The 15,375-nt window shown below is 39.9% G+C and overlaps 1 protein-coding gene across 2 annotated transcripts; it reads right to left on the reverse strand.

The window, feature by feature from the left end:
* Positions 1–606: 606 nt before the first annotated feature.
* Positions 607–14,591, reverse strand: taok1a (TAO kinase 1a). Of its 2 annotated transcripts, XM_076873294.1 has the most exons (21): positions 14,103–14,591; positions 11,152–11,261; positions 10,448–10,696; positions 9,971–10,042; positions 9,765–9,866; positions 9,605–9,650; positions 9,406–9,502; positions 9,181–9,294; positions 8,633–8,724; positions 8,345–8,438; positions 8,149–8,230; positions 7,885–8,046; positions 7,567–7,767; positions 7,318–7,446; positions 6,793–7,029; positions 6,559–6,687; positions 6,225–6,428; positions 5,847–6,086; positions 5,256–5,468; positions 4,950–5,132; positions 607–4,504 (listed from the first exon to the last, which is right to left on the reverse strand). In XM_076873294.1, the coding sequence occupies exons 3-21, from the start codon at positions 10,577–10,579 to the stop codon at positions 3,968–3,970; spliced, it is 3,066 nt and encodes a 1,021-aa protein (XP_076729409.1). In that variant the 5' UTR covers positions 10,580–10,696; positions 11,152–11,261; positions 14,103–14,591; the 3' UTR covers positions 607–3,967. The 2 variants fall into 2 exon arrangements, with proteins under 2 accessions (XP_076729409.1, XP_004558213.1); XM_004558156.5 differs by lacking the exon at positions 11,152–11,261.
* Positions 14,592–15,375: the final 784 nt, after the last annotated feature.

The raw sequence follows: 15,375 nt of genomic DNA on the forward strand, positions 1-15,375 counted from the left end.
TAGGAAAGAGTTCATATTCAGTGAGGGACAAAATTTGGTACAAACAACATGACATTGTGTATCCATCCTGCCTTGTATCATATGTTGGTGCAGGTTGTGTAATGATGTCAGAAACGTTTTCTTGTCACACTTTGGAACAATGAGTATTATTGGTGACCATGTCCATCTCTTTATAGCAAGTGAATCCATTTTCTAATAGCTTCTGCTAGCAAGATAATGTTCCATATCAAAAATCTAGATCAATGACCATGACAAAGGGATTACTGTACTCATACGACCTCCAGCCAAACACGATCAGGGCACCTTTGCAATGTGACGGAACAGGAGACTTGCAATACGGATGTGTGTAGTCGACAAATCAGAGGCAACATTGTGATGCTATCAAGACCAAAATCTCTGAGGAATGTTTCCAGCACCTTGTTGAATCTTTGGTTCAATTAAGACAGTCAATAGGGTTCCAACCTGGGTACTTTTAAACAGTTTCTGTTCATGGACTCAGCCTTATTCATTTCCACTTAATCATGCCTTTTTTTTTTTTAAATAAATGTGTTTAATGTGATCATTGAAGCAAAATACATTAAAAAAAAAAAAAACACAACCACAAAGTAAGCCATACTAAAATTACTTTATTACAGCTGATTTCTGTTCAATATCCCTCTGCCCACACAATAGTAAATACAATACAAACAATATAGTAAATTTGATCCTATTTTTTTAAATTCTGCTCAATATTTGTACACAATTTAAATCCACTTTTTGTACTTTACCATATCTTATGTAGTATCTTCATAATCTCTCTGACATTCAATAACAAGTTCCACCATCTATACATTTTATTATAGGTTATAAGTTGTAGTGGTAATGTGGCAAACAATACTGACATCTTCAAAGAAATGCAATATCTTTTTCAGAATTTGCCTGTCACCCCATCATCTTTTCAAGCCTTTTTACTTTGGCCACTACACCAGAACCTTGTTGTTTTGTTTCATACATTACATGTGGTCAGCCCAATGATAGGTTACAACCATGGAGATGAAACAAATGCAGTGGTATCTGGGCTTGGCAACTAAGGTATGGCACAGTGTTGGACCATAAAAAGGATCGCTATTTTCTGTCGCTGATTCTCATTCAGTATCCTACATGCTTTCAGTCAGTAGGAGAAATATCTGAAAGTTAAAGTCAAACAAATAAAACAAAACAAAATCTAATCCAGGCTGGTGGAGAAGTCTTTCGACTGATAACAAAATCCAGGTTCCCTCACACAAAACTATGACACAAAAGTGAACAAAATGTGTCCGCATAAACAAAGTTGGCATCTATGTGAGGTCTGATCGACCTAACATTCAAACTCTTGGCCGTGGCCTATGAATATAGTAACAATCCAATAAAGATAAATACATTCTCATCTTCTTTACAACATGAATAACTCAAAAGAAAAAAAATGATGACTACAACCTGTTTTGTTACAGTAGCTGGAACTAATCAGTTGGCATAACAGAAAAAAAAAAGTTTCGGGTTCAAACCATATGTAACTTGATACAATGCATACTTTCTAGGCAGAATATATACATAATGAAAGTTAAAATCCCACCTAGAAAGAAAAATATCCCAGCATTTTTGTGTGTCCTCAAATATGATAGGAATAGAGCAACAAACAACATTCAGAAAGAGCCAGCCAGAAAGGGCGGCTCTGAATCAGAGTGGAATGGAGACAAATGGTCGAATGTGTGCAGCGACAGAGAACTAACTCCGCAGTGGTAATACTCAGAGATGGTGACTAAACGAGTGGTATTTAAAGATGATAGTAAAGGCAATTTGTCAGTGTACACAAACCAAGCGTAACATTGAGATATGTCCACACAACTTAACACCTAAACTCTGAGCGTGAAAGGTTTACACATGTCACTGTAGTCTGTCAGTTTTTAGAAATCATTTTCTTAAAATGTGGGTTTACATTTAAAATTCCTGTAATTAAAAAAAAAAAAAAAAAAAACCCCATACACACGCATACACACACATAAATTCCAGCTTTGTGAGGAGGAGCAGTCACTTTTGCCAACTCCAGAGAATTATCTTTAAAGTGTTTTATATTCTCAGTGTCAAAATGCCAAGTCTCACTTGAATGGAGAGGCTGTTAAAAGGTAAAATGGGAACATACTTCTCCAGCGATAGTTCATTAACTACAAACTGAAGAGAGAGAAAGAATGCAGACATGAATATAATTCAGAGGAGGAAAGGAAGTGTTTTTGCCACATGTATTTCGCACTTGGCTTGTGTTTTTTTTTTGTTTTTTTTTAAACTGTGCACTGACTAAGTTTTACATGCTACAACGTCAAAATGCAAGCATGTGCTCAATTCAGTCACCCAAGTTTTGGGGTTCAATGACTTGGTGTAACATTATTAACTTAGCACCTTTTAAATTATTAGTGTTGCTTACTTGGGCCCAGTGTTTTCATATTTAGTTGTGCCAAGCCTGCTGTTATGGTCATGACAATTAACTCTAACTTCCTGCCTGCCATAATAAACTCTCCAGTTTACTCGCTTCAGTTCATAGAAACTCTAGCCAAAACATACGCGCACACACACAAAAAAAAAGCACCATCCTCACATATTCTCTTCACTCTGAATTTAACATAAACACAACTGAGAGCAACAACAGCCATAGCTTCACTGACTGGCAATCTCCTTAGTTACAATTGTATTGGGTGTAGTTGTACTCTGTACTTGGGAAATTGCTCTAAAGAAAAAAAGAAAATGGATCACAGCACATCTAAGTCTGCCTCCTAAACTTAACAATATGCGTACCAATGATCACTCACCAGGTGTTTTGCAAAAAGAAGTCAACTATTAAATCTCACACACATTTAGTTGTATAAAGTGCTTTGAACAAGGCAGCAGTTTTAAAAGGCACTAATAAAAATAAACAGATGTCTATTAGGATTCTTTATGAAGGCCAATAAGTCACAATTCCTTCTGAGAACATGTACAGTGACATTCTCTGTAACGCAAGGGTTTCCCCCTCAAGTACCATGTGAAGGCATGAGAACTGGTTGCAGATATGCACCAGCAATGTTCTGTTTCTCGACATACATAGGACTTAAACTGTACTGAATATGAGAATCTGAGGAAAATGTCTGAAAACCTGCTAAAATAGGCTAAACAAAAGAAGCTAACACTGATAAGAAATGGAAGAAGGAAATTTAAACTATAAAGATCTGAGACTAATTTCAGTTATCATAGGTTAAAAAGGCACTGTAGGATAGTTGTAGCATGTGTGAAACAGTTAAGACTAGATTATTTGGCTCTGAATCTGTAATGTTTCGTTTTGGTAGAGGAAAGAAAACTAACTAAGATAAGAGGAATCGAAGTCATCATGACGACCATTACAGCAGGCTGGCATCACAAGCATCTTCACTCACTCTGCTGCGTTCGTAACCACCATCAAACAATTGCCCAGTGTATTACTGAATACGAATGGGGAGAGTGAAGAAGGGAGGTCCTGAATAAAATCAGTTCTGTGATTGTTTGATACATTTAAAAAAAAGGACAAAATTAACACATGTCAAAGGCTTTTAACAGTGTTTCATGTGCAAAATGAGAGCAATGGCTGTGAGTAGCACAAACTTATGTTTTTTTTTGTTTCTTTATTTTATTCTTTTAAATCCTCCTTAGGAGAGAACTGTAACTAAACACAAATGAAAGTAACATATTGACACTCAAACTGCTTATGCAACATAAATTTTAAGGATCTGTATGTGTGCCGATAAACTGCCGTGAGGGCGGGCTGTGCTTTTTCCAGCCCTTTTGACCTGAGCAACATTTATTTCATCACACATCCACATCTGTACATGGGAGAAATGGTAAATGGTGGGGTAGTGTCTGAGAAAGACGGAGCAATAGAGCTCTGCCTTGATGTGTTTTTAGATTCCCCGCACTTGGATTCTTGATTCCATGGCTGATGAGGGATCTATGTGTAGGAGAGGTGGGACCCGTTAGATATTTGAGAGGTCACACTGGTGCTCCTGCTCATTCCCTGCTCACTGTGCCCTCCCGAGGGTGTCCTTCCCATCCCCTGGGGGCTGTTCTGAATACCACTAGTGCGTGCGCCCAGAACTCCAGCTGATGGGTGGCCCCATGGTGTCGAATCCCCTCCTCCCTGTATGCCCTGTCCCCAGCCATGTTGCATAGATGCCCCTCCTGGACTGGAGTGATATCGATGGTAACTGCCTTGGTGACTGAACCCTGCACCTGAGCTGCTGCTGCCCCAGTGTGCACCTTGAGAGCTTCCAGATGGGTGCTGCTGCTGATGTTGACACCAACTTACTTGAGCCCCGGGAAAGTTATTGCCCATGGCCTCTGGAGAGATGTTTGATAGCACCATGTTGCTAAAGCCTAGGCGCATACTCTCAGAGTCAAAAGCCTCAACTTCTCTGGCTTGGCGTTCCAGCACGCTCTGGATTCGCGCTGAGCATTCATTCTGCAAGGACTGCATTTCTTCCTCAATCTATAGCAGAAAAGGAGGGAAAAAAATGAAATTCATATTAAACTGTTCGCAATATTGTTATGGCTTACAAACATGGCAACTAAAGTAATGTTCAGGACTCTTAAAATCCCAGGACGCTCTCTACTATGCCATAGTTTCCCCCCCTTTTTTAACCTGCTTAAAGGTAAATAGTAAACATGTACACAGTGGACATTATTGCTTTCTCTCATTTTAATCATGTTGCAGCTCGTATGGCAGGACGAATTAACTCTTTATCATTATAACGATGAGAAGGCCACTGACCTCATGTAAATCCCATCAGCACTTCACCCACATTGCATGTAAAACAAACTGGATTAACTGAAGGTAGGAGCATTTTGCCCCTTTACATCCAAACTCTGAGACTCAATAGCTTAAGAAAATATAAATGTAAATCTTAACATGAACATAATTTATGGCGGAGAACCTTTGTTTCCAGCAGGGCCCTTCGGAGTGACACCCTCTGCTCCAGATCTTTCTTTTCACGCTCATGCTGGGCATCTGTCTGCATCTTGATCTTGCTCTGGTAGGCGTTGAGAAGCTCCAGCTCTTGCTGTAGCTGCATTCGTAGGGCTTGGTACTGAGCCTCCTGAGTCTCATCCAGACGAAGCTAAGACCAGCGAGAAGATCACATTCAGGGTCCAAGCAGTAAAACATATACTCAACTATTACTGATGTGGCCATATCCATTACAGGTAAGAGACTAACAGTCTTACAGTTTTACCAGACTCACCGCCTGAGTAGAAAGCATTTCATTGATAGAGTGGTCATACTGCTCGGCCAAAATGGCAAGTTTGCGGTGCTGCTCTTGCTTCAGCCGTTTAAGGACAGCTTTGTGCTCCGACTTTGGTGTCGTCTCCAGCAGATGGTTCCTCAGTGCTTTATACTGCCTAGTTTGGATCTTGCAAGTGTCCTGGAACTGCTTCTTGATCTGTAGCTCTTTGGACTAGATTGTAGAGAAAGGAGTAAATACTATATGCACTATACTTCCCAACTATTATCTACAGATAATAGCTAGCATGCTTAGAAGTGAGGAAGTACAACCAGAAAACAAAGCATTACATTAAAGTAATTCTGGGTTACGGTCTATTCAGTTTGTTGCTGTTTTTTTTTCATTAAAACAGTAAAATATCAAGCGGTATAAAGCTGGGCACTCCTAATTCTGAGGCTGACATTTTATTCCTAAATCTGTGCATCTTTTTTTCCAGCTAGTCCTGACCCAAGCATGATGAAGTATAATTCAAATAGTGCCTAGACAAGCACTTTTACTAAAATCAGCGTCTGAATATTTAATATACACCCATGTTCAGAAACTTCTCCTGACCTTGAGACTTTTGGGTTGCTGGCGAACCTCCATAGCATGTTTGCGTCTAAGTTCTCTCTCCCTTCGCTTGTTGTACTCCTGCTGATTGGTAAGCTCCGTCTGGTGCTGTAGTCGGGTCAGCTCAGCCCTCGTCTTTTGGATGTTGTTTAGCTGGCGGAACTCCAACTCTTGCATGGACTCGTGGTGCCGGAGAAGCATAGCATGTTCCAAGTCCTTCTGGGTTTGACGCTTACTTAGCTCCTAATGATGTCCAAATGGAGATAAATAACATTTACAAGATAAGATTACTTCCAGAACAACAGACCATTTTTAGTTTGTGGATTACTTAATATTTGTAACATACTGTTCAACAGTATAGTGGTAGAGAAAGGTACAGACCTCTCGCAATAGATCCTTTTCGATTCTGTGGCGAGTAGTCAAAATCCTCCTTTTGAACCTGCGGCACTCTAGCTCCAGATACTGCCTCTGTCTGCGCTGTAAATTGGCCTCTTCTTCTGCTTGATAGTTTTGGAAGTTCTCCTTCTGTTTGGACAACCACTCCTGCTTTTCTTTCTTGGGAGTTGACTGGTTTTCATTCAATTCCTAAAGTAATAACAGACTGAAGGTCACTACCAGCACTTAATTTATACTGATTAATGTTTACTAACTGCTAGTTTAAAAAGAAAAAAGAAATCTGTATGTATTTCTGTGTCTGTAACACCAATCTGCCTGCCTCTTTAAGTTGCTCCTTGCGAAGTTTGTATTCCCGTTTCTGGTTTTCAAGAAAGCTGTTGAGCTCTTTTTTCTGTTGACTCTGGATGTGTTGCTGGAACTTCTTTTCATCATTGCTAAAGGTTTTTGCCTGATAAAGAAACAAATATAATCAGTTTTTTCTATGCACAATAACAGTGAGTGAATGATAACACTGACAACACACTTAATGAACACTTAGAAGCTGAAAGCATACATCTTTCTCCATTGACGCTTGGTGTTTCTTGATCAGTTTCTCCATCTCTTGGGCGAAGCTATTCCTCTGATTCTCCAGTTCCTTGTCCAGACGGAGTCTGTTCTCATCCATTTCAGTCTTCAGCTTGTTTTCCAGAGCCATCAGCTGTTTTTGATGCTGTCGCCTCATGCGCTTGTAGCCTAATATCTGCTCTCTTAACTCAGAATCTTGCTCATGCTCCTTAATCTGGCGAGTGAGCTAGCAAACACAAGACAAAATACTTATCTTTAGACATGAAGTTTATAAGGCACACAAGTATTGTGAATAGATTTAATTGCAAGCTTGTTCAAAACACTTCTGATGATTACATGAAAAAATATATTGCTTGCCTTAAGGTAAACGCTTCTAATAATCACGAGGACACTGGGTGAAAATATTTTTGCCTTTTTACAATCACAGAAACACCCAGCAGGTATATGCATGGTTATCTGAGATATTAAACAGTTCGTTAGCAATGATGTACAAATGAAATGACAGCATCATTACCACTGAAGCTGTGCGTATTGTGGCAAAGTGTTCACGGTTTCTTCTTGGCCGTGGCGTGTGTGGAGGAGGGGACTGCTGCTCAGTTGGCTGGTTGTGAGTCTGTAAATCTTGGTTACACGTCTCTTCTCCCTAAAAGGTGCACAACAATACAGACATTGCAGGCTATTTAGAACCAATCTAAACAATACTCCAGTGAGAATAATACTAATAACACTTTACTCAATGAAAAGTGAAAGAAAGATGTCTTACTTGTTTGACATGTATGACAGAGCTGTTGGACATTACTGTGTGGTCCCCTTCGATGTCTGCCTCACTTTTGTCATCGCCTGCATCTGTTAAACTATTAACAGAGCTGCTCTGCGAACTGGCACTGATTGACATACTGGGGATGGATTGGTTGCTCCCTACACTGTTCACTGTACCGGTCCTACTCACACTTGGTTCTGGCTCCTAAAAGTAAAAGAAAGTAGAAAGTAACAAGATTACAACACATCTTGTGTCAGAGGACACAATACTATGAAAGGCAGAGAGGCAAGCAAGGAGGGGTTAACACAATTTCAAACAGACCTCCTCTTCATCTTGTGTTGTTGGGCCATTGTGGACTTCCTGAAACAAGATCTTCTTCATCTTGCGATACTGCAGATTGTCTAGCTCCCGTACTGCATCCTTTGTCCGGCTTATCAAGTCTATTAAAACCGATTCAGGTCGCTCACGCTGGACAAATGCATGCTGGACGAGCAACAGAAAAGCCATTTTGCGTTAAATTCATGAATTTGTCTATAAGGATTCATCACAATAACAAATCGGTCACAATCATTTTTGGTTGATTACCTTTAGAAGCTCCTCAGAGTTTGGCCTATCCTGGGGTAATTTCTGAAGGCAAGAATCTACAAAGTTTCGGAAATAATCCGTCCTACAGTTGGGAGATCATATATGAACAAAGTTTAGAATGTAGAAGAACAACATAAATAATAAATAGACATTATTCAATTTGAAAAACAAAATATGGATCCAATTCTAAACTCACCATTCACTCGACTGCAGTGTGGGGCTGTCATTCTGTGCTATATGGTATAAGGCACTCATTGCATTCATGTTAAAGAGTGGCGGCTTCCTCTCAGCTATGAACCAAGAAACAGGTTACATTAAGAAATGCATACAAGGAAAGTGAGGATGAAAGAAGAAAAAGCCACATCAGTAATTGAATGAACCTAATGGTGTGAGAAACACTGCTGCTGACTGTGAGCAGTTAACTGAAGTATAAAAGCAGATGTGTGAATTCTAACAATGCAACAGCAAAGGAGCTAGGACATACCTAATTCAATGCAGGTTATACCCATAGACCAAATATCCACCTTTCCATCATATTCACCTTCATCCATGGCTAAAATTACTTCTGGGGCCATCCTGAAAAAAATAACAAAAAACAAAGAAGGCATCACATTCACAATGCTAACTTCATATTCCAGTGGAAGGCAGGGATGTGAAGCTGCAAATGGGCACCTGACAGCTGTCGCTACGTGACGGATCTGAATCTCAACAAGTAAAAATTGAGTTGGCCTCAACTCTGTTCAGGCAATGCACTTTATCCATGACGCTGTGAAAATGTCGCTGGCCATGATTGGTCACTGGTAACTTGGCTGCTCGCAGTGTGAAAGTAGCAATAACATTAGTCTGGCAGCATTTCTTTCCATATTTAGTGAAAAGAATGGGGATTTAGAAGGTTTTTTCACATATAGATGTTAATTATGTTTAATATGTGACAATGTTCTTGTAAACAGATTGCCCATCTGTTAAGAAGGAGACAGGGTATATACAGACATATATAGATAAATTATTATAGTAAGATGTTTTGAATTTTACCAATATGGAGTCCCAACGAAGGAGTTCGCAGGACAGGCGATGGAAGCAGAGCCAAAATCTGCTAGTTTTACCTGCCCTGGCTCTGTCAGCAAGATGTTTCCTGCCTTGATATCTCTGTCAAACACATGAGAGGAAATGGTTATAGCAAGACGTAGAAGACACAGTGCATGAGGGCTAAAGCAATCTGTGCACAGCATGCTCCTAAAAAAAACTTGAAACACTCACCGGTGAATCATAGTTTGGGAGTGAAGATAAGCCAAACCTTGAAGAGCACCATGTGTAATTGCAGCTATTTCAACTTCCTGCAGAGGTTTCTTGTGAACTGAAGAAGATGTATAATAAGTGATGTAAATCAAGAAAAAAGGTGATGGGGATAAAAATGGCAAATACAGGAATGTAATTTCTTCCAAGGTTTTCCACTCACCTTCTAACAAATCGGAAGCAGAGCCAAGGCAATACTCCATTACCAGCTGTAAGGAAATCAGAAGTGCTTTGTGTGAATTTATATTTGGCCCTTAAATAATTAATAAATATTAGTCTTACATCAAGATCATCATCATTAACACAATGTTGTAGAACCTCACCCATGCAGTGTGCTCTCGTAGGTAGCATCCTTTGTACTCTATGGTGTTTGGGTGTTGTATTCGTTGCAGGAATTTCACTTCTTTGATTATGTCTTGCCATTTCTGGGACAACAGTAAAACAACAAAAGGACTGTTACAGCAAGAACAAGTTTATTCATGAATAAACAGTTTATTAACCTAATATAGAACATTTGAGGTCATCATACCTCACTGGATTGCTTCCCACTATATGACATCTTCTTGATGGCCACCACATCATTTGTCTGCACGTCCCGTGCCTGAATAAAAAACACATTACATAAAACTGATTGTCAAGATTTTTGTGATTTAAGCTACGGCGAGATAAATAAGGCAATAAAGGTCCTACTTCCATATAGCTTAATTAACTTTGCATTATGAAACTGTAAAGATTAAATTATATCTATGTGCTTTGAATCAACATTAAAAAGCCCCATTGTGATATCATGATACCTGAGCTAATCGGTATTAAGTCACATGCACAACAGCTACAAGCAGACATGTTGGGGCAACATGGGAACAACATTATGGTAATCAGTTCTCTCTAAGCTGACTAACATAAGCAAAGTTTAGGCGTAATATCTGTATTAAAACCTTCTAAATCCATTACACGCATCTAATTGATTTGTGGGTATGTCTGTATGCATGTGTTGTTAAATACTCACAAAATATACAGCACCAAAGCTGCCATGTCCAATTTCATGAAGATCCGTAAAGAGCTTTTCTGGGTCCTCCTTGAAGAAGAGTTCAGCAATTTCGGGGTCTTTGAGGTTCCCCGCCCGACTGTTATTGGGCATAATTAGGGGTTGGGGGCAATGCCGCTGCCGCCAGGAACTATCTGGGTCTGCGACAGCGACGTGAAAGCCCCCACTGATGACTCATCTGCAGGACAGTGGTTTCATATGTGTTCAGAACTGAAAGTACAAGAAAAAAAACAAGAGTAAACACACTAGCAGAGATGTACACATGCATTGCTATTCTAAATTAGAAAGCTACAGCAACACTGTATGGACTGTGAAGCACAGCACACTACAAGAAAAGGAAAGCTGGATGTTATGAAGTAAGATTCACTTAAATGCTGAATTACTAATAATACTTCTTAACACTGATTATATCATATTAGAAGGCTATATAAGTGAGAAAGCTCTTAGTTGTTCGGATGAGCAACAGACATGCCTAATAATGTGGGCATGAGAAGGCTAAACAAAGCATGAACTTAACCATGATGTCAGAAATCCTGAGGTAGCAAGAGATAAGTCTCCTGTTTCCATAGTAACCACAGCAATGAAATCAGGCCAACAAAACTGGCCTCACACCTTCAGTGACTGGTGTGTACACAAAAAGATGTGAGGAGGATACAAAGACGTGCCTGAGAGCTGCCCATCTCCAGCCTGAACGTGGAAGAGAAATTGAGCACCTTCACAGTGTTAATGACTGAAGGAAAACTCAGTATTCCAGTGACGGGATGACTGGTTAAACCTGCAGGTACATGGAAAACATTCTCAAACGCAGCAAACAGCGTACATGCATCTTCCTAAAAGTGATCAAAGGGTTTGTTCAGCAAAAAAAAAAAGTTTATTCAAAGGTTTATTAAAAGTATTGTTTGAAACCACTTATTCAAAGTGGTGTCATACCACAGTAACGGCTTAGTTTTCCTTTGCCCTGACTTTGGAATATCCACAACAGAAACACTCATTAGAATTAAAATAAATTACTTGTTTGTGATTCACACCATGTGGGAAAATGACATCTGAAAAGCAGCGTGCCTTTTCATAAGTGGTGTCTTACTGGAAGCAGTCAAGTGTGCCGCCTTCTCGTGAATGTAAACAAATTAAACAAACAAACAAATAAATAGATCAAAATAACCAAAAAATAATCACAGTAGCGTGTGTGGATTAACATAATATATCAAAAGCTCAATATAATTTCACTGGGGTTATGGGGGTTAACATGGTTAGCTCTTCATTGTCAGCAAAGCCAATACCAAAATTATGAAAAAAAACCCCAACAACAGTCATTTTGTTAGTTCGTTTTTTTCAGTACATCACAATAACTGCTCCATCGTGTAGTAACACATTCACCTTATACGCAATAGATACCCGGTTTGAGACTGAGTGGAGACACTAAACTTAGTTTAAGGAGTCACAAGCTAGTATAAGCCTAGTGCCAAGCAAAGATAAATGGAGAGGTTGTGTCAGGAAGGGAATGTAGTGTAAAATCTGTGCCAAAACAAACATACCGATCCATCTGCTGTGGCGACCCTTAGGAAATAATGGAGCAGCCAAAAGTCACTGGCAGAGTATGTATTGACTCTTCTGGAAGTGATGGGGGCAAAAACGCCTACAAGTGTTCCAGTCTATCTTTACATGATGAAGGAGGAGGAGTAGGATGCCCATGAGCCCAGGAAAAACTACACATGGAAGATGGCTACGACTATAGCGGCCACTATAGCGCAGGCTCTACTCATTGATATAAAAGGCAGTATGAGTAGCGTGTGGAACTACTTTGTGTTATTATCCTGAAATACACTAACCTTTTCTTTTTGGAGACACCTGGCACTGCCATTGTGAAATCACTCATGCACCTAAATGTTTGCAGTGGCTAACTATCAATAAAATGTTAACATTTTAAATGTTTTAAACCACCATGACAGTGATTTAAAATGACTTTTGTGCGATTAAAGGTATTTTATGTCCAAGTACATCAAATTGGGTATTGAGACTCGTGCAATTCTACTGATATTGATATCAACTACTAAATTTCAGGTTATCATGATGTCTCTGCCTTTTAAAAATACAGAAATTAATAAAAGATTATTACTAAGCCCGCAACACCACGCTCAATACGTTAATTTCCATTATTACTTTGAAACAGCTTCACTAATACTAATGTAGACTGTAAAAGATCACCGAGAAAAGTTTACTGAGTCCATTCGGCTCAGATGATCAGTTGCAAACAGATGCAAGGCTGACGCTAGAGTCACAAGACTTCTTTCCCAGCCTGGGAGAAACAGCCCCCAGTTCCAAGCAGACATCTTTTGTCTCACAACAACACTGAACAACTCACTATACTACACAGTTGTAGCCACAGCTCTGAAATAAAGCCCCATTACCATGTGGGACTGTGGCTCTTTATTGCCATTGTTCTTCACTACATTGTTTCTCATGAATGAGCTTTGTTGTCATATCTCATGATAGCATTTTCAACTTGTGAACATGTGAGCACAAAAGAGAATGATGATAACTGATACTTTCATTAAACAAAAGAAGAAAACAACAAACACAAACAACAAGATCAACAACAATATAAATACCCTGGTGTTCCAACTTGCACAAATGCATGCACAAGAATGCAGCAGGACAGGACAACAGAACTGGAGGGCTGGAATTCTCAATGTATGCCCTCACTGCGCTGCATTTCTCAGCATTTCCTGTTCGTGCAGCTATAGGGAGGTAGGAATGGGCCTTGCTGAGCATTTTCACTAGTGATTATCTGTCTATCTTGGTATTGCAGCAATGGCACGCCTTCTTAAGTGCGCCGCAATTTAATAAAGTAAAACATTTTTTCTTTCCATGTCCTAGAAGTAACTTAAAAAAATACAGGTAGTTTTCATTACTTTGAAGAATCCATTAAACAAATGTAAGCGTAATGGAGGTCATTTAAGACACCTCCGTTTGGCACGCCAATCTATGGCACAACATAGCACAGGGTTTACGTCTGTTTCACCCAAAAACAAACAGAAACGGCACTGTAACATTGTAGCCAGTGTATCTTTATGCCTTCAAGTATATTAAGTTAGTTGGTAACTAGGCACCAGTTACCCAAGAGGAATGAGGGCGATAGATCTGAAAACCTTTAAAATATCCAACGTTTGCCCAAACTAAGATTGGTGAGGCAAACAGCAGCGCAGCATTACCTGCTGCGTTTTTACCTGTCTCCTCCTCCTAGAGTTTCAAAACAACCGGAATTTCACAGATTATTTGGTTGGGATTCATTAAAAGTTAACACTTTCCCACAGCGGTTTTAAGCGTCGTGTTAAAAAAAAATCACATCAAAAAGACGGAAATATAAAAAGACAGCAGCTTGGGAGTGTGATGTCATCTACACACACCAAACTTAACGTTAGCCAAGTTACGTGTCATATGGCGAAACAGCCCAAGCATAATTGGCGTCGTGTTTACGACGTGAACAGCTGAACATAAACATGGATAATGTGGAATTAAGCGACCTGTAAGAACTCGCTTATCAGAAAAAGCTAAATTAGCTGGCTAACGTTTGTTATGTTTGCTAAGTTAGCTTAGCCAGTTAGCTGAAACTCACCCTCTTTTGACAGGCCAGGCTTCAGCGCTGTGGAGAATGTCGCTAATTCAAAACAGTTTGGGATTTGAAAAGTATCCCCTCAGTTTCATCGCCAGTGAGGCAACTTCGTGCGCCAAATCCTTGTGGTTCTTCACGCTGTCAGTCGATTATAACGCGCACATTTGTGAATTGTTACAGGTTAAAATCCCCACCCTTCAAGTAACTGGGGTGCCAGAGATCCCACTCCCAGACAGGTCCAAAGATGGCTGCCGAGCGATCCGCTGCCGCCTCCCTTCGTGGAAATGCGTCGGGGGAAATGTGAGGGAAGTTCAAACACCTCCAGAACCGCATTAAACAAGCCGCGATAATGTCCGCCTTATCGTTGGGGGAAAAAAACCTCGGGATTTAACCTCTCACACTGGCAGACTAACCGCAGCCGTTTAGACGTGTGTATGTGCCAGGCTGTCTGTGCTCCTCAGTGCAAACAGCAGTTCCGCCCTGCCTGTTGAATTTGCTGTAAACTCTCCCTGACCCATGTACATCCAGAGGCGGAGACACTGGAACATCATTAAAGAACACTGGACCTGCGATCACGTTCATATTTTTATCGAAGTTACTTTTAATAATTTCACTTTTGACATTTCTGGCATAAGATGTGAGTAGGGGGGGGGGGGACTTTATAAATGTAATATGTATTTTAAATGAAAGGACTTGGTTATCGATGATGAGGAAATACAAGAACATTATAGAACTGAGACAGACTGTTAGAGAGCCCAAAGGTGGATAGTAGCTGTATTTCACAGTAGTACTGTATATTCATGAGGCAGTAAAACATCTTTGGCTTATTACACATTTGCCTAACAAGGGAACGCTGTTTCGATTCCGTGAGGAGACACAACTCTCTTGGGAGTTGCGTCAGGAAGGGCATCCGGCGTTAAACTCCGGCAACTCAAATATGCAAAGTAGCTACCCGCTGTGGCGACCCCTTGTGAGTAAGGGAAGCATTGTATGCAGTTTACTGTATATTAAATTTATCTATTTGTTCATCCATTCAGAAGTGGAATACTTCTTTCCTAATAGGGGCACCATTGTTAACTGTCTGTAAGCAACAACTCATTGCTCCACATCACCTTTTGTTGCTTTTGTTTTGTTTTCTTAAATAATAAGAACATGAAAACTAACAGAAAAATACAATAAATGAATGGATACACAAAGCCACCCAGGGGGAATGTTAACACAGACATGTAAGATAGGTTGTAGCAGTTTATCTATCACAAACGCAAGTTAACAGAAA

The sequence above is a fragment of the Maylandia zebra genome, linkage group LG14 (assembly GCF_041146795.1).
Source record: "Maylandia zebra isolate NMK-2024a linkage group LG14, Mzebra_GT3a, whole genome shotgun sequence".
Classification (NCBI taxonomy): domain Eukaryota; kingdom Metazoa; phylum Chordata; class Actinopteri; order Cichliformes; family Cichlidae; genus Maylandia; species Maylandia zebra.